The sequence below is a fragment of the Carcharhinus amblyrhynchos genome, chromosome 17, assembly GCF_965287045.1.
Source record: "Carcharhinus amblyrhynchos chromosome 17, sCarAmb.v2.hapA, whole genome shotgun sequence".
In the NCBI taxonomy this organism is placed as follows: domain Eukaryota; kingdom Metazoa; phylum Chordata; class Chondrichthyes; order Carcharhiniformes; family Carcharhinidae; genus Carcharhinus; species Carcharhinus amblyrhynchos.
The window spans coordinates 23,207,144-23,226,888 of record NC_137340.1 but is presented as its reverse complement, the minus strand read 5'-3'; the positions used below and the strand labels follow the sequence as shown (position 1 = coordinate 23,226,888).

The window sequence follows — 19,745 nt, the reverse complement described above, 5'->3', positions numbered from 1 at the left end:
ATTTTCCGACCCACTATTTGTGGCTACTCAGTGAGCCAGATAAGGTTTATAATTCTTGATTAAGAAGAGCAGCTATTCTTACAGAGGTCTTTTTTATTGCTCTAGTTGACCTAGTTGATGAGTATGGATTTCATGAGGCCTTTTTCAGCATTTGAACTATAAAGGGTTCAAAATGACACCACCCCTTATAGACAAAAGATAACCTTGCCCTTTGAATATATTGATTCTTTATTAAATAGGCTGTTTAATGCAATGAAATGAGGCATTAGATTGAAGCCCATTTCAAGTGCTTTGAATAATCTTTAAAAGGTTGGTAGGCCTTAAAAGGCTGCTTTACAGTAAGTGGCAGATGAGTAAACACGTTCTTCTGTTTTTTGGATGGGAATATGGAGCTATAATACCTTGCATAAGTTGACTGTTACTGGGCTCTTGTTTTCTGTTAATGCGACTTATTTGTGGAACATTTATGTGCCCAAATTAATGTATTTGCGGAAAGAAATGTGATTTTTTTAAAATACAAAACTGTATGCATGCCATTAGTCAAATGCACTAGCAACTAAAATAAGCTATGCATATTTATTCCTGAGAAAACCAATTAAGGACCAACATGTGCCAGCATTAATTTACACTGTATACTTTAGCAGACTATAAAGCCAAAACATGTCAAAACACATCTACTGATATACGTTGAAAAGTAAAGAAATGTAAATTTAGATGATCTGAAAAAGAACATTTCTAAAGGATGGTATTATAAATGTTCACATCAAGATGGAACTGACAAATGAAATATTTTGACATTTGCTTGACATGTATTTTATTACAGTTTTCCCATTACGTAAAGAGAAAACAGCTTTTGCTTCACCACACTTGACAAAGTATTACATGTTGGCACTACTGAACACTCATAAAATGTTTAATTTGCTCATTACTGGTATACGGATAATTTACTTATTATTGGTTTAACAGTCTTAATATTGTAGTATCCAGTGACATTACAACTGTGAAACCTTAACTGTGCAAGAACCAGAAAATGCAAGTTAAGACAAATAAAGGTTAAATTATATAGGTTAAGTTTTATAGATAAAGTTTATTTATTAGTGTTAGGAAGCTTACATTAACATGCAATGAAGTTACTGTGAAAATCCCCTAATTGCCACATTGTGACACCCGTTTGGGTACACTGAGGGAGAATTTAGCATGGCCAATGCACCTAATCAGCACGTCTTTTGGACTTGTGGGAGGAAACTGGAGCACCCAGAGGAAACCCACACAGACATGGGGGAATGTGCAGACCCCACACAGACAGTGACCCAAGCCATAAATTGAACCTGGGTTCATGGCGTTGTGAGGTAGCAGTGCTAACCATTGTACCACTGTGCAAGACCAAACTCCTGAGCTGTCCAAGGAGTGTATCATGTTAGACCTCTTTGTGAAGTTTGAATTTGCACCAGTTAGTATACATTTGCAAGGGAAGATGTCACGTTAAGGTTATCAATTGAAAATAATGAAGTTAGGTTACATAAGAGGTCAACAAACTAATGGTTAAAAATATCTGTAGTGCAGCGAAAGGTTTATTTCAATGCTGTAAACTTATAATTTCTGATTTTTTTTAATGTTGTAGTTTAATGAATCCCATTTCTACCTTTTAGCATGTGTATTTAAAAATGCTGCAAACTTTATGCCAGTCTGTCTAAACATAGTCTTCACACTTTAGTAATTATTTGATAACTTTATTAGAACTAACTTGGATTTTCTTTAGGTACAAGACAAGCCTTTGAGATCACAAAAAAGTCCCTTCTGTAGGTCAAACCTATATTCTAAATATATTTGCACTTGAATACAGAAACTGTATCTTCAAATTTAAATAAAACTGAAATTAAACCATTAAAGCTGTGTATGAAAAATTTAAAAGGTGCACAGAGCAATAGTACTGTTAAAATAAAACACTCAAGGTTCATGGTGACATGCATTATTTTAACTATTTGAGGAAAAAAATTAAAAAAAACATAATTAGAAAATGACCTCAATTGTTTTGCTGGTCTTCCTTATATTTATATAAGCACATTTTTCAACACATATTCTGAGACCTCATATTAAATTACTGAAAAAGTAATTCACAGACAAGAAATACTTTAATTAAATATCGTGTAAAATGAACAGTTTTTTTTATACAGTTAAATATCTGAAAAATGTACAGATAAAACAATCTTACTGTAATTTTCTTAACAGTTATTTCTACCATGTAGTGAAGCTTTAAGATTGAAGACAAGGAAGCAATGAGTGCATTGACTAATTAATCTAAAACACAAAAACCATACTGCAGTAATGATGAATCTTGCAAATTTTTTTCCACATGTACATGACTTCCTTTTGGAACAAGATCCTCAGATATAAGAAAAACCTCTGAGACATTTCCATGTAATATGTTGTATGAAGCTATCACAGAGTAAATGTATTGCACATTCAACACTTGTGATACATTTTTCTTTTACTTTCGAATTAAATAAAATAACTGTTACTAATGTGCATTTTGCCCAGAATGACAATATATGTTCCCCATTACGATTCGACCTCCAATGCTGCTGTAGTTTGCAAAGCATAATGCATGCTGCTTTAGCAAAATCACGCAGTGCGATGCAAAGGCACAAAAAATGGTCACGAGATGTACCTATTTCCTGTCTTTGCAAACAGATTGGGCACTGGGCACTGTCAGGCATGAAACATTGGAAAAGAAACTTCCACTTTTCAGACACGGCAGTACAGGACTTCTAGTCTGAGGACTTGCAGGGTACAACAGAGTGGAGGCTTGCAGGGGTTTGGAGTAAGTGTTTGTACAAAGTTTGTGCTTTTTACACCATAGATCATCCTTGACAGCTGCAATGATGATTAGCAATTGTGGTGTAAACCAATGACAGAGTGGCACCAAAGTTACTGTCAAGAACTCCAATGTTAAGGCATCAGAGAAGTCTTTCTGCATTTAATTGTCATATGTTTAATCAAACATCAGTTTACCAGATGAACTGAAGTTTCCATTTTGACTTTAGGCCTCCAAATTTTTCCAGTAAATACATTTTTACTATGTGGCAAATTCATGGGTGGCAGCTAAAAATGAATATTACATTCTAAATAATTTACAACCACAAATTGGATCATCCTTCTGTGGCTGCTGCACATGCACGTTTTCTACTATTATTCATTACAGCCATGTGGCACAAACAATTTCTTTTGACTATACAACAACAGTTTTATTCAAAATTATTTGTTCAGATAACTTAAAAATTATATAAAAATAAACAATGAATTTGATTTTTCTCAAATAAAAAAAAATGGACGGAAGGTCTGAACAAATCAACAGATTCTGGTAGTAAAAATGAAACATAAGAACAAAGCAATTTTATAAAATGAAATAGATGAAGGCAAATGTTCTTGGCTTAATGCTCCTTAGGCATCACAATACCTGGCCGTGACAAACAAATACATACAAGATAAAATAAAATGAAGGAAAGCAATATACAAAATTTCAAAGATAAATACAATATTTATATTGGTATGTTACAAAAAATTGCTCAGTGACTGTGTTTATGTGAAAGAAAGTGTAGCAATGAAGAATAGGACTATTTTACTCCTTACAGACTTCATAAGGAATAAAACCTCTCTCCTTAATATTAAGTGGATCTGAAAAATTCAAGACAAGTGTATAAATATTTAGCTACAACTTTGGCAAAATCACAAAATTCTACAATATTTTATAACCACATACAAAACACATTAGGGAGAAGGATCTAGAAGTCAAAGGACAACTTTCTGGTACAAGGAACATAGACTTCACAGTAGCCTAAGAATGCAATAGTATACAGTGCTAGCAAAAGTTGAAAAAACATTGCAGATCACACTTGTTTAACAGGAAGCTCTAGCAGTGGAAGTATATTCTTTACCAACAGACAGTAGCTTTTGTATCTCCGTCAGTGTGCTTGTTGAAGGCAAGAGAAGAATTTTTGCAATATCAAAGTTACAATTTCTAACTACAATAAGTTACAAAGTTCAGTTTTTTTAAGATGAATTTAAGCATGATAAATTTTCCCCTAGCCCTCCATAAGTCCCCATTTCTTAAATCATACATGTAGTCTTCTCCTTCCAGTTCAATGGCTTATACCTCCTTGGCCCCTTACTCACCCCAACAAAAATTATTTCACATTATAGAGATACACAACCATTGTGAATCTAAATATAGTACTGAAAAATGTTCTGCTTGAGGAATATTTCAACAGTGTTTCATGATAATCAAAATGGTGCGTCCACAAAGTTTCTCCCAACACATAGCAAGAACTAGACATAGCCAAGACGTCATCTGAAACTTTATACAAAATAGGCATTGCTTTTTTTGTTTCTTCAAGATAGAGAAATGTGAAAATATGAGAAAGTTCTGTTAATAAAATGAAATTGTTCATGACGAATTAAGTTGCTTGCAGGTCATTTCCTAATGGTTTGAGTAAATTCAGTGAGTAATAATGTATTTTTTTGTTCTTAAACAGTAGAACGATTTGTTGTTTTTTTTTCTCATTGTTGCTCATACTTTTTCTAACAGCGTCTTCTGACGTAATGAACTTGCCCCTAAAGTTCATCCTCGGAAGCTTGGTGTTTCTCTAGGTAAACAAGTGTGGTCTTACATTGGTGGGACTACAAGTCCAGACATACCTAAAAGAAAAGAAACAGAAACTCTATTAGCAACTCATCAGTGTGTAAAGAGTACTAGCTCTAAATATAATTTAAGCTCTGAAATGCTATTTGTGCCAGAAAGGTACTGAATTGAAGTCCAAGCTTTGTCGTATGCAGCCGTTTAGTATGGCTCATGCAGGTCCAGACTAAAAAAAACTGAAATGTGCTTTTTAACAAGACATTCTACAAAGACTTCACTTTTAAAAGAGGAACATTCTGACATTTTAGGTGAACAGCATACTGCCTACCACATGTGTGATATTTCTCTTAGCGTTTTGTTAATGGCAAACAGTGGTCCAGACTCCCTGGAGGCTGCCTCTGCTGACAGGTGAGAAACAACATGGTCAGTTCTGGTAACGTCAGACAGGACCAACTCACTCAGTAGTCAAGGACCAGACACTTCTCGGGTTCCTTAAATTGAAATCTTAGCAACCTTGCTTCTTTTCTCCCAGCACTTTGACTTTAGCTGGGGACCTCAATTTTTGCTTTCTGTTAATTGCGTTTTATCATAACAACTGTGTTACCAGGCCAGCGGCTGCCTGAGATCAAAAGTCTCCAGTACTTCAATCTGCCATGCGCAATGCACAGAACACTTACATTTCTTATTTTCTATCAAACTGTTCATTTTTTAACCTTATGCCCTCAGTCTACAAACAAGGCATGTCATTGATAATTAAGACTCTTCATGAAACAATTAATAAAATTGAAATGTGCATTTCTGAACATGCCAAGAGTATTAATTTCATTCAATTGCATTTATGTCAGTAATATGCATTATATTTAGTTCTCATAATGAATCAAAGTTAAAGGAAATAGCATGATAATAACTAACAAAAGTTCAAGAGACATACAGGACAGTTAACATTCATGTATTTTTCATATATTGTCGTTACATTTTCAGCACAAATTATCAGTAGATCACTTAGCATTTAAATAATATTTCTGCATTACTTCAGAGGTTGAAGAAAAACACCATTAGCAAATAATTTCATCAGATATTATACCGAATGTGCACGTTACAAGAGGAAATCTGATTAATTTATTAGTTCGGCATTTTTTCCAAAGTCATTTGAGTTACTGGAAAGTGGTTGTTATAACCAGGTGTGAGCCATACTTGCATCCTATCTGGAAATGATTCAAACATGGAGACTACACACATTTGTCAGCCCAGTGAAGGCAAATGCCAGACTCTGATGAATATCAAATTAACCTACAGATATTACTGCCATAGGAGTCACTTTGCTTTCTGAATAATATTTGCCAGATTCAGGACTGTGCACAATTTTGAAGCCAGGTCTAATTGCACTCTGAAGATTCTTTTCTTGTCGATTGCGTAAATGCATGAAACCAAATCGAGCTGCAGTGAAATGCATGAAGTTCACCAATTTATTTGATTTCAAAATGGCTCATTAAAAGTACACACATAGTATCACGATACGAAGGCACTCATTACTTAAACATATAACAAAACTAAGGCGTTCATTACTTAACCATTTCTGTAGAGCTCCATTGCATGCTTAGAGACGAAACAAAGAAAGCTGAAACCTTAACAAGGACTATGGAAGCACACATACTCTGATTATAAAACAAAGTGCATCTGGCCGCAGTCCGGCTTCAAAGTAGTTTGTGTATTACTGGCTTCATTAGATAATCAATTAACCAGTGCAAACTATACAATTGCAATTTTTTTTTGTTTTTCTCATTGGGAAATATGTTGTGAATTTTAAGGTGTATTATTGTATGGGATGAGCATGCCTGAAGGTGGATCAGGAAATGAAGGATACTAGCTCACCTTGAAGTCCATTTCCATTTGCACTGGTGCAAGATGGTGGAGGAGAGGCTTGAGGCCTGACAACAGGAGCAAATGCACTCTTTTGTTTCACTGCAGAGATGACATTGGCAGGTGAGAATGAGAAAATGCCGTGTGTACTGCTACAGTTTGAAGGGAGGGTGACCGAAGAGGCTGCCATGGTAGGGCTTGACGGCACTACTGCAACAAAGCAAAAATAATCAGGCTGAGACTTCGGTTTGCACCATACACAAGGAGTAGTAGAGAAGGCCTTTAAAACAATTTTAGATATGTTACAAAATATTAGAGAAAAAAAAGGTCCCAGCTAGGCCACTCTCTGGATAACAGGCAAACTCTTTTGTGATGGACTTTTTGTCATACACATACATAGCAAATGTATTCTCAATCAGTTATGACTTGGAACCCACACATCTAATGCTCAATGAAGTTTGAGTTTATTAATAATTTGTGTCCAGCCTCCAGAGTCACCCTTCCTTTTATCCAGCAGCTGACTTCTCACAAAAAAAATAAAATGTTACATTTTTAATGCAAAGCATTTATTCAATATAAAACTGTGCATGGAGCCACTGCTTATATATTACTGGCAAAGCAGACACTTACTGCCATAGGGAGAGTTGGCTGATGAACCGTTCAGAAATCCAGGAGAGCCTGGTACCCCCAGGTTGGTCATTGCAGCATTACCATATCCATTCATGCTGTTGCTGACTGTGTTATAATTAGACTGCTGAGGGGTGCTGCTGGGAACGTATCCACGCGGGGAGACACTACTTGTGTTGCGGCTGTACCCTACTGTAAAACAAAATTTACATTACAGTATTTGAAAAATTCCACTCAGACATAATATCAATTAGAGCACTGATTTGCCCAAGTGGCATCGTGCTTTTTATTTATTCCTGTCACCAGTAAGGCTTACATTAACACTGCAACGAAGTTATTGTGAAAATTTCCTAGTTGCCACACTCCACTGCTGCCTGTGTAGACTGAGGGAGAATTCAAAATGGCCAATGCACCTAACTGTATTGCAGGAAATTAAAGGATTATTTTGAAAGAAGTTAACTGTGAAAAATTCTGAGTAGATGAATGATACAGGTTAGCTGTAAAACTGATTGATGTGCTTTTTGTAAATGAGTCAGTTTGATTTTTAAAAAAAAATTATAAATCTACCATATGAGTGTAATTTTTCCACAGTAAGATTGTATAAAGTTACGACTTAGCTTTTAGATTCATTTGCCAAGATGAGTTTCAATAAATGTTATATTAAAATATCAAGTTGAGCAGCTGCAGCTTTATACTGTGAGGTTGACACTTTCTGATAAGCAGCAGAATTTCCTTTTCCTCCTTGATACAGCATACAAAAGATTTTTTCAATCATATGCTGTCAGCTGCTCTCACATTCAGCTACAGTAGTAATTATCAACAAGCCTGATTCACTGACTGAAGCAATAGTGAGAATGATCTTTTAGCCTTTGAAGTGCCGGAAAATGCCACATCCAGCAAGAAGGAGCATGTTTATTACATTCAAATAACATTTAAAATTCCATCTCAGGAACATCTTCATTAAAGAGCATTATTTTGTAACATCCATTCCAGTAGTTGAAATAAGCTCCAAGTTATAAAACATAATCATATTTTTAATCATTATCGTGTACAAGAGTAGTTATTTTTTGATCACCCTGGCAGATTATATCCAGATAAATGATACCACAATTACTGATTCTTTACTATGGGTATCATATATCAATAACATGAAATATTTTCCCTGATGTCTACCACAATGAACAAAATAAAAGATGTTAACACTATCATCAACTTCATGGAAATATTATAAACATAGCTGATAAATGTGAGGGGTTTCCAAGTTTGAAGTGATAATTATAAACCACAACAGTAAAATTATATCATCTGAACCCATTATAATATTATTGTCTGATAATCACTCTCAAGTATCTATTATCATACAGTCATAGAGTTCTACAGCACAGAAAGACACCCTTTAGTCTATCCTGTCTATATTTGACCAACCAGCATCTACCTATTCCAATCCTATTTTCCAGAACTTGGTCCATAGCCTTGCATGCTAAGAATAAAGAACAAAGAACAGGACAGCACAGATACAGGCCCTTTAGCCTACCAAGCCTGCACCAATCACATTAAAGTATCTATGGTAATCTATGGCATTTCAAGTGCTCATCTGAAATGCTTCTTAAATGTTGCCTACACCACCCTTTCAGGCAGTGAGTCCCAGATTCCCACCACCCTTTTAAGTCTTTCCTCAGATTGTCTCTAAATCCCCTGCCCCTTACCTTAAATCTATGATCCCTGGCTGCTACTAATGTTCTCTAAGGGGAACATTTTCTTCCCAACTACCCTGTCTATGTCTCTCATAATTTTTTTTACATTCAATCAGATCCCTTCTCAGTGTTCTCTGCTCTAAGGAAAACAACCGCAGCCTAGCTAGCCTCTCTTCATAGTTGGAAAAATTTCAGTCTAGGCAACATCCCAGAGAATCTCCTCTGCAACCTTTCTAATCACATCCTTCCTATAATATGGTGATCAGAACTGCACACAGTATTCTAGCTGTGGCCCGGTGAGAGTTTCATACAGCTCCGTCATAACCTTCCTGCTCTTATTTCTATGCTGGGCTAATAAAAACAAGTATCCCATGTGCCTTCTTAAACACATTTTCTACCTGTTCTTCTGCCTTCATGGATCTTTGGATATGCACCCTAACATCCCTCTAGCCTACTGTACTTCCTTGTGGCCTACTGTTCATTGTTTATTCTCTTGCTTTGTTTGTCCTCCTAGAATGCATCATCTCATACTTTTCACGGTAATTACCAGAATAGGTAATGCTAAAGGTAAGCCAGGTGTGCTAAATATGTACTTAGTTTCTGAACTGATTTAAAAACTCAAGATAATTATATACTATTTCAATCGGGGGAGCCTTGTATAATAAAATAAATCAAATAATATTACTCATAATAGGATAAGAAAGTATTATCATGCGGTCACGAACTAAGCTCCACAAATCTCTTGTTCAAGGGTATTACAACACAATGGCTGGAATTTTACCATCCCCCGGGAATCGGAGCGGGCAAGGGTCAGATAATGGAAAGGTCCACTGACCTTGGGTGGGATTTTATGGTCTTGGTACGAGCAATGCCGTAAAATCCAGCCCAATACTTTTTAACCCTTTAACCTCAATAATGAGGTGCTAGTAATGCAAGACTTTAGTTATATGATACTGGAGAAACTGGAATTGTTCTTCTGACAGCAGAGGATTAAAAGAAAATTCAGATAAGGAGAAAGTTTTCAAGGGGAGAAGAGTTGGAAACCAGATGACACAGGTTTAAGTTAACTGGTATAAGAGATAGAGGTGAGTTCATGGAATAGAATAGAATCATAGAATCCCTACAATGCAGAAGAAGGCCATTTCAGCCCATCAAGTCTGCACCAACAACAATCCCACCCAGTCCCCATCTCTGTAATCCCACATATTTACCCTGCCAATCCCCCTGATATTAAGGGGCAATTTAGCACGGCCAATCAACTGAATCCGCACATCTCTGGAGCGTGACAGGAAAACCACCCAAGACATAGGAAAATGTGCAAGCTCTACACAGACAGTCACTTGAGGCCATAATTGAATCTGGGTCCCTGGTGCTGTGAGGCAGCAGTGCTAACCAACGTGCCACCCTAGTTGAGGAGACTTTGTATGTTATGATCAGCAGTGCATTACCTGAAAGGGTGGTGGAATCAGGACCACGAGTAACATTCCAAAAGAAATTGAAGAAATACTTATAAAAAAAAAATGCCAGCCCTTAGGGAGCTTTTGGAGTGACAGCGTGGACACAATGGGCTGAATAGTATTCTTCAGTGCTGCGTCGTTCTAAGAGTCTACAAATGCCTCCTATGATTGCACTAAGTGACAAAAAGTTATTTTCCGAAGTTTCAATGCTGTTTGGTAATTGTGAGAATTACGTTAGCATGATGAAAAACTAATCTAATCAAATATGTGATAGCATTGAGCTATAGATGAACAAGCAGTTATAGCTCCAAGAATTACGATAAAGAAAGGACATTAAAGAAAGGATACCACAGGTTTGATGCAATGGAAAAACCTAGAGACGGATTCTTGTGTTCTCCCTCATGATGCATTTGGTGGCAGGGAAGCATTTCATTGGATGGTAGGGTGGCTGGTGGGGACACCATCACCTTCCTGTCCCTACTCCAATTGAGCCCATAGCAGAAGGCTTGTGAATTGCCTTCTTGCCTACAGCTAATTTAGGACATTAAGTGGGGAATTTTGGCCCACTCAAGGGCCTCATCCCTCTGTTGGTATTAATCGAAGGGATGATGGGGAGCTCACCATGTGGGCAACAAAACAAGCAAACATTGGGATTGCTTAAAGGAACCCCGGGTGGGTTGGGTGGTTCGGTAATACTGCCGTTTGGCCAGGAGGTCTCAGCAGGTGGAACTACTGCTGCTGGAGCCCTTGTTCCTCATTTAAGGTCCATCACTGCCCTGTCATCTGCACAAGATACACAACAGTTGATGCAAGGCCCATCTGCCAGCTGAGTGGCAATCCTACTGCAGTCTTACTGAGACACCAACCACAACCTCCTCCCCTTTTAACTTTATTTAATACCAATCAGACAATCACCTACTTGCAAAGACAGCCTTCAGGACAAGTGCCGCACCCCCAAAAGCTGTCAGCCAACCAGAGACAGATAGCTGTCCAGTACCGGCAGTGCCCCCAGGAGCGGTGGTCACTGCCAGTATTGTAGTAGGCCCAGGTTGAAGATCGTTAGTGGACCCCCGGAGGTAAGGTAGGTGAGGCAACAGACTTCCACGTCCAGTCAGGGAGACCCTGAAAAGAGGGCAGGGCAGGGGTTTATTTAAAGAGAAGGTAGGGATCTTCACATCGGTGCAGCCCTTGCCACTGGAGGGACTCTTCTTTGATACAAATGTTCAAGTAGGAGGAAGTGTCCCTCATCACCACGAGGCCACAGGCTTAATCCTGAGGGTTTACCTGGTGGGTTGCGCATTTGGCCTGTATGCAATGCTGGTTGTTGTGGCGCTTAAGTGGCCTCTGGGCAGCAAGGCCATCCTTGACACAAACCACCCCAGACATTTTGGGGTGGGGTGGGGGAAGAGTCGGGAAATGGTTGGGATCTCCATCCTTTTCCTTCCTGACCAATTGTATGCATCTCGGTGTTACTCTCAAATTCATTGCCATAATGTTATATTGCGTACTTATGAAAAACATGAATTTAGAGAATTAATGCAAAAGATGCATTTAAAATGGAGCTCACAAACAAACAGTCTGTCTTTGAAGCGAAAAGAAGCTGATGACAGAATGTTGAGCATAAATATGTCCCACATACTTGTATTTCCTTTGACATTAAATGTCATTCATAAATAGCTTAAATGTTCAGAAGAAAGCTATTTGTAGTCAATAATTTTCTGTGAATAGAAAATGTATTCCAGTCACGAAAAAAGGCTCAATAATTCTTCTGTGATATTTCCGTTTGTGAGCTAGAAGGACTCCAGACCTATAGAATAAATGCTGCATTTAAGTTTCCCATTTGCCACTTTCTCTTTAATTTTAAATGGTATATGTTATTGTTTTGTTATTATTGTTTCAGTGAATTGGATCGTTCAACACATTTTAAGTTCATGCATGTCTTGATTACTGATTAAAAGAACATTTGCACTGCTTTCTCCACCATAAGAGAAAAAGAACAGATGTATAACTATTTGAAACAGCAGCATAGTATTTTATGTAAGCACTTTATGCAGGCAGTGTAATTCACTACCATGCCAAGTAAACAAGGGAGAGCAAGGGGGGGGGGATCCAGTAGCAGTGTCAGACAACAACCAAGGAGATTAATTAGGTAAAGGGCTTTGAAGTATTACTGAGGTCTCGAAAGTCAATGTTGGACAGGACTTGTTAGACACTGAAGGGAGAACGGCTGTTGTAAGGACTTATCTCTAGCACGCTAACATACCTTGGTCATTACCCTGTGATGACTCTGACACATTGACTGCTAGCTGGCTGCTGAACGAATTCACTCCCATCATACCACTGTGAGCTGGGGTGTTGCCGAGAGTAGGAAGCTGGTTGTGATTGCGTGGCACACTGTACAAAGCTTCGGCAATATCAGCTGCTCGTTTGAGAATGATCTCCTGGAAATTAGATAGATGCGTAACAGTGACTTATTTCAGATACACAAGGAGAAGTCACGCAGATTACATTTCGAGATAAAGCTCACATTTGTTTCTAGTTGTTCTCACAGCATCGTTTTCTGATGATTTATATTGAATGTATTTGACTGCTGTGGTGGGGATTCTCTTCCAGCCCAGTGCATAGCACACTGTATTTCACAATGGGTTCAAAACTAATGTCTAAATGTGAACTGTCTCATCAAACAAAACTTGCTGTGAAAAATAAATGAACGGTTTTAGCTCTGACCTGAAAGCAGGACATCGCTTCAAGCTGCCCAGCAGCCAAATGTCCAAAATAAAAAATGAAAGAAAATAAAAGTGAAATCCTCTTTATTTGAATTGCTTTGAATCTGAAGAGAATTTTCATATTTTCAAGTTTGCATAAATACAGTTGAGGCAACATGTTGCAATTTAGAAAGTGCACTTGTAACTCAACCTGCATTTTTTTTAAAACTGGAAGCATTAATTAGTCAGAATCTAGTAATAACTTAATTGCCACACATAATTTTAAAGATGTTACAATATATTTCTGTTTAATGCCCAAATTGAGATCAGACGTGCTACAGTTTGAGGCTGCAATTTACAACTACATTCTTGATTTGAATTCCCCAGGCTATTAAAAGCAAATTACTTGTATACTAACAAATAATACCCATTTTAGTACTTAAAAGTACAAACTTCTTTTCACAAACTGAATTTACACCCAGGCATTTGAATTACAGTAAACTCAAATACTATGAAATGGGGATGGGGAATACCCGTATTCAAATGCTTATCAAAGTACTTTCTTACAAATATATGCTTAACATTCCTTGTCCACTTTGACTTTAGAACAAATTGGTAACGAATGACTCTACAGGACTTCCGGGATAGAGATTTTTCTTCAACTTATTAGTAAGATTTCCATCAAAAGGCCAGCTGCTTCATTTTACTTTTAAATATAAGATATCATTACAGGAAAGCTGACTGATTTGAATGCTCAATATGTAATATTCAAGTTGATATTTCCTTATATCGACTAGTTAAACAGAAATTGATATGAAGAATCATATCTTCAACAACAATAACAGAAAATGCTGGAAAACCTCAGCAGGCCTCACAGCATCTATGAAGAGAGAATAGAGCCAACATTTTGAGTCAGAATGATCTTTTGTCAGAGCTGAAGACAAGGAGAATCGCACAAGATTTATATTGTGACATTGAGGGGACCGAGGTTAGGCAGGGGGCATGGGGGTGGGGCGGAGCGGAGCGGGGTGGTGGGCAGTTGCTGTAATTGATAGGGATCATGTAGGCCAAAAGATAAAGGGAATGTAAGTGGTGATGATAAAGGCTGAGAATGGTGCTAAGAGCAACCATCGAGAGACCGGTAAGTATAAATGGCAGAACAAATGTAGGGATGCAGCAGTTGCCCTTAGTCGGGTAGGGAAGGGATGAACAAGATGGAAAATGATAGAAGTGGAAAATAAAAATAAATGGAAATGGGTGAGAGAGTTCATGCTCTGAAGTTGTTGGCCTTTATGTTCAGTTCAGAAGGCTGTGAAGTGTCTAATCAGAAGATGAGGCGCCATTCCTTCAGTTTGTGATGGAGTTCACTAGAACATTGCCAAAGGGCAAAGATGGGCATGTGGACTGGACAGCAGGGTGGTGTGTTGAAATGGCAAGCAACAGGAAGCCCTGGGTCCTAATGGCAGACAGACCGAAGGTATTCTGTAAAGCAATCACCCAGTCTGCATGTGGTCTCTCTGATGTAGAGTAGACTACATTGGGAGCAGTGAATAAAATAGACCAAATTAAAGAGGGTGCACGTGAAACGCTGCTTCATCTGAAAAGAGTGGGATAGTGAGCAGGGAGGATGTGAAGGTGGCAAGTGTTGCAATGGAAAGGTGCCATTGGTGGTGGGTGAGTTATTGAATGTGATGGAGAAGTGGACCTGGGTGTCCCAGAAGGAACGGTCCGTGTGGAATGATGACAGAGGAAGGGGATGAAGTATTGAGTGGTGGCAGAGGATAATTTGCAGTGTTTTGTTTTAATTATATCTTCAATATCATTTCACCCAGAACTGACAGTGTGGACATATTTCACCATCTCTCAAATTCATATTCAGGAACTATTAATTTTAAATTGTAACTATATACATACAGGTATATATAGAATAATGATGTTTAGGAACATGCTTTGCAACAGTAACACACTGAGGAGTTAGATATTATTAATAAACTACAATACTTCATTCTGATGCTTTATGATGCAACCTAGGTCTCATGATACATTACTACCTTGTAATAAACACATAGTTAAGCTATTCTATATTAATTGCTCAATTATTCATCTCCTTACAACATGTTGCTTGTTCTTAACTTACCTGGTTGTTGTGTGGCATTCCATATAGGGCTTCTACTAAATCAGCTGCTCTCTTCAGTAATACTTCCTAAAACAAATCAAATGTGAAGTAAAATTAGTAAGGGGAAGTATAACACATTGATTGTTCCAATTTTTCTCTGCAAACCTAGTAGAAAGATTCACTGTGACACTTATAATCAGAAAAATGTCTCCCACATTAAGAACTGTAAATAAGGCAGTTTTAATTTGCTAATGTAACTATTTTGAAAACACATATCTCAATAAGACTGCCTCTTCTTACATGCTTTAGTCTCCAGCTAAGATGCTGAATTAAGGAAAGGTAAGCCTGAGTTTTAATGATGTAGCCTTGTGGGTATTTAACAAACAAACACATACCAGTAGTAGATATGAAAGGTACAGACATCACATCTGGCTGCTAATTCCTAGGACTTTAGTAGTGAAGAACAATGAGCAATTTTCCATATCTTAATTAAACTGGCTGAGTCTTCAAAGACAACATCTCACCCCTAATTCATGCCCCAAATTTGCAAGAGGGTTCAATGCTTATTCCTCTTTATTCTGAACAATGAAGTGAATTAACTTAGGTTAATCTAGTTCTTTCATAATGACATTAAGAAATTTTTCAATTAACCTCTTTGACTGCATGTTGTAAAGGACTTCATAAATGACTTCACATCCAGAGATTGTAGAGTACTTATGCCTGAGGGTACGGATGAACTGAATTTTGTCTTATCCCTGTCTGAATTCCTCTTTTTAGTTTTACAGTTGCGTGGACTAATTCACAATTTAACTCTTTTAATGAAGAAAACATGCCATGTACAATTTTACACTCTCACTGTTCTATGGAAAACAAACAGCCATGACCAAATTATAGCTTTTCCAATTAAAGGCTTGCACTAATATAAAATAAACAAAAACTGACCTCTTGCAGAATAGAACAAGAGCTGTCTCTGGTGCTGATATTTGGTAACCATTTCCAAAAAGATTAAAATGCATACTTTGTTTCAATCCTCACATGTAAATAGACTTCAGCTGACTGAAACAAAAATAATGCACTGGGTGCCTTCCACCATCAAATCTACAGTAGCATTTCAAAGGACAATGTGTGTGTTTGTAGCACTAACCATGGCTCAATGTGTCTTTCATCTATAAGAGGAGACCCATCCTTTATTTATCAAGATTAATCACTGTAGGCATCACTTCTTGCGCATGCCATACGTTTATAGGAACAGCATTTAATATAGAAAGTTACCGGATGGATGGCTCGTACAATGGGCATTTACCTCTGAAATTGGTGTCTATGCTTGATGTTGCATGCATCTAGTTTGCATACAAATAAAGAATTATACTTGTCATGAAGCAGGTACAATCAATGAAAGGCACAGCTGTCTTAATCAGGTTTCATCAGCAAGAGCAGCTCTCTCTGAGTAAGATAAAGTGTTTTTCAGAGGTGTTAATAATTACTCATAATCTCTCCTATCATATTGCAAGATTTTTACATGCTTTTCAATTTTAAGCAACGATTAAAGCAATTAAGATGGGTACATTTACCAGCTATTTTTCATTCCCAGAAAATATCCTACACCTACTTGTCCATATGGTACTTTGCAACCGGAACATAAGGATAGTTTAGGAAAATTATGTGCACTCTCATCACTAATCTGTCTATTACTGGATAGTATCTTAACTAATGAACCCTACTTCCAGCACTGCTCTTGAGAGGTGATGTAGTCATATTACAGGCAGACAAAAAGTGGAACCCAATCAGTCAAGGATATTCTGAACAAGTTTGTTTTGCAACAATATGCCTAGCTGATGCACACAGCCTCATGCTGTGAATACGATTAGTGGGGAATGGTGGCTGAAAAGCATTTCAATGGAAATTTCTAAACCTTAGCCATAAGTGTAATTGGCTGCTTTTCAATAGGACATAACAGACTTCAAGTTAAATGGAAACTATTAAACCTCAAATGATTTCAGCCGTTGTTTCACAATGAGTGTACAATTTTATTATTGTGAGCATTCATACTTGTACTCTGGTTTGAAACTGTTCGAATATACATGATTATTCACATGCCTGATCACCTAGAATAGCATATATCATCACAGTTAAAAAAGGTAACCAAGGTGATGTTGCTGCAGGTGCTAATGTCATTATAAAACTGTAAAGCAATTATTCTGTTAGTTCTTGCCTCAGGTTATGAATACAATGAAGAGTGTAGAACCATTAGATGTAGCTACTTCAAAAACGCAAGGAACGAAGATGAATTTTAATGCTTGGGTAATTGCTCAACATGGATGCATTCCAAATAAATTTTTGTATATTAGACAAAGGAAAACATAATAGACCTGTGTTCGCCCCTAGAAATGGGGTGGTGGTGGGGGGAGATGAAATACGTGCAATTAATTATGCCGGAAAAATCATCCTTTGCTTACTCACTTTAGATTAAATATAATTTGTCAAGGCAGACTAGAATACATAATTTATTTTTCTATCTTCTGCCTGTTAAAATATTACATATTGTGGACTAAATTATGCAATCTTAAAACAAGCCTCAAGAAGAATGAGAATTCTTTGGCGCTATTCACTTAAAAGCTCCACCTTTCAATCTTTGTTTTTAGCACATGAATGCCTTTTCTTATTGCTTTGTTTTTCCCTGGATTTGTGTATAACATTTGCCTATTTGTGCCACTCCCATAGGGTCAGTCAGCTTATTTTTGATGTTGTCTAAAATTAGGAGGTAAACTTCAATTCAGCCCAACTTCTTGTCACTATAGCAACATTATTAGTGTATGTCCAAAGCAATACATGCAGAAAGTATTGGCTTTCTGTCGGAGTACAATTATCCGTCAAACCACGTGCATTACGGATCTTCAAAAAAAATTGCTGAAAAAAAATCAATATTGTGGTAATATTATCAACTCCAGGGTGAAGTCATGGTGGAAGGAGCTCTCTCCACTGCTCAGCATTATTGAGATACACAATTCACACTCAGAACTGTATCTCTTATTTCTGTTATTTTACACTGTTTGTAATGCTTAGTGGTGATTTTTTTTATCCCAGTTCTTGTTTCATTTAAAATATACGTTGGGGCCAATTGCTATTTTACTTGGAAGCCGCTATGACCCTTGCAAACCAACCTCAGACGGCTGGCTTAACAATGATGAATCGCTTGGCAGTTTAATTTACATGCCGCTGAACTCCACATTTGGGTCCATTAGAACAAAATCAAATATTTATGTTGTTTATTGAAACTGCTAGATTTGATCTTATCCAGTGATCGTTTTGTGTGAAGCCTGAACAATACTGTTTCACCTGAATTAAAAGAGCTAAGTAATGCAGCACTTGTGGGTGTACGCTAACTGGCCTGTCATGTTCTAAGCCTGTAAAAAAAAATACACATGCTAAATCTTGCGACAAGCTTTAGTAGTGCTAGGAGGAACACTTTATCCCTTTGTTTTTTTGATCAGTCACACAGCAGTTTGTGAAATTGCAAAACAGGAGAAAGTGATACAGGAGGACAGATGTTGAAAGGCATTCAAATTATTTGCAATTAGGAAATGCAGTTAAACTTCATAGGGATGAAATTTCAATCTTTCCCCTACACCACCCTCCCTCCATGTTAACATTATAAAATTTACCTCTGTCTTTTGTTTCCCCAAAGGGTAGCAAACAAATTACAAAAGCAAAATTTGGTGGATGCTGGAAATCTGAATGCTGTAATACTCAGGAGCTCAGGCAGCATCTACGGAGAGAGAAACAGAGTTAACATTTCAGGTCGATGAACTTTCACCAGTTCTGACAAAAGGTCACCGACCTGAAACATTAGTTCTGCTTTACTCTCCACAGATGTTGCTTTGGCCTGCTGAGGATAGTCCCAGCCTTTTCTGTTTATAAAACCAATTATTTAGATTTTATATTGGATTGATTACAGTATGCTTCAAACTGAGGCTGTAAGGTTAATGCTGTACAATGATGGCTGAAAAGTCAAATCTATTAAAAGAAAACTGTTGCCATTTCTATTAAGCGTCAGAAGTGCCTCTTGGTGCAGTACCTGTGGCAACTCACAATAATCTCATCAGTCATAACACTATATAAGTGTGAAAAACAAAAATTAAATAATATGTTATTAACTGTGTCCATCAAGTGTATCAAATAAAAATGAAAACTGTAAATTTCATTTAACTTTCATGCTGGAAATATGAAATGAAAATGAAAATACTTTTATTTGAGTTCATTGCATGTATAGATACTAACATCTCTTTTGAAATTAAATGGCTTCAATATTAATGTGTGGTCTTCATTTGTTAGTCTGCCAGGACATGGACTTATGACAAAAGCTTTGTCAACAAAAGATTAAACTAAATCAAGCTTCAGAAAATGAAAAGAAAACAAGAGTCAAATAATCATAGATCAGAATGGAGCGGCTTAGATAAAAATCACCATGGCCTACTGGAGTGGAAAATGTTTAATTGAACTATTTCACAATGCATAAAGTTCACATTCTTGCTGCTGAATTGAAAAAACATCGAGTACATATGTTCTCTGTCCTGGAACAGGTATCTAGCAGCTTCCCTCGTCAATTTATCTTTCTCCCCATTGTTACTGATTGATTTTATACATGTTGAT

The 19,745-nt window shown here is 37.2% G+C and overlaps 1 protein-coding gene across 5 annotated transcripts in view; it reads right to left on the bottom strand.

Annotated features, from left to right (window-relative positions):
* Positions 1–1,586: 1,586 nt before the first annotated feature.
* The window catches only part of ebf3a (EBF transcription factor 3a), a 142,935-nt gene continuing 124,776 nt past the window's right edge, over positions 1,587–19,745 (bottom strand). For 4 of the 5 annotated variants that reach the window (XM_080205612.1, XM_080205613.1, XM_080205611.1 and 1 more), the window contains 5 exons: positions 15,117–15,182; positions 12,538–12,715; positions 7,127–7,315; positions 6,509–6,706; positions 1,587–4,695 (listed from right to left, as the gene is read on the bottom strand). In XM_080205612.1, the coding sequence (XP_080061738.1) occupies positions 4,664–4,695; positions 6,509–6,706; positions 7,127–7,315; positions 12,538–12,715; positions 15,117–15,182 (663 nt within the window). In that variant the 3' untranslated portion in view covers positions 1,587–4,663. The remainder of the gene's footprint in view (positions 4,696–6,508; positions 6,707–7,126; positions 7,316–12,537; positions 12,716–15,116; positions 15,183–19,745) is intronic. The other variant, XM_080205616.1, reaches the window with a different exon arrangement.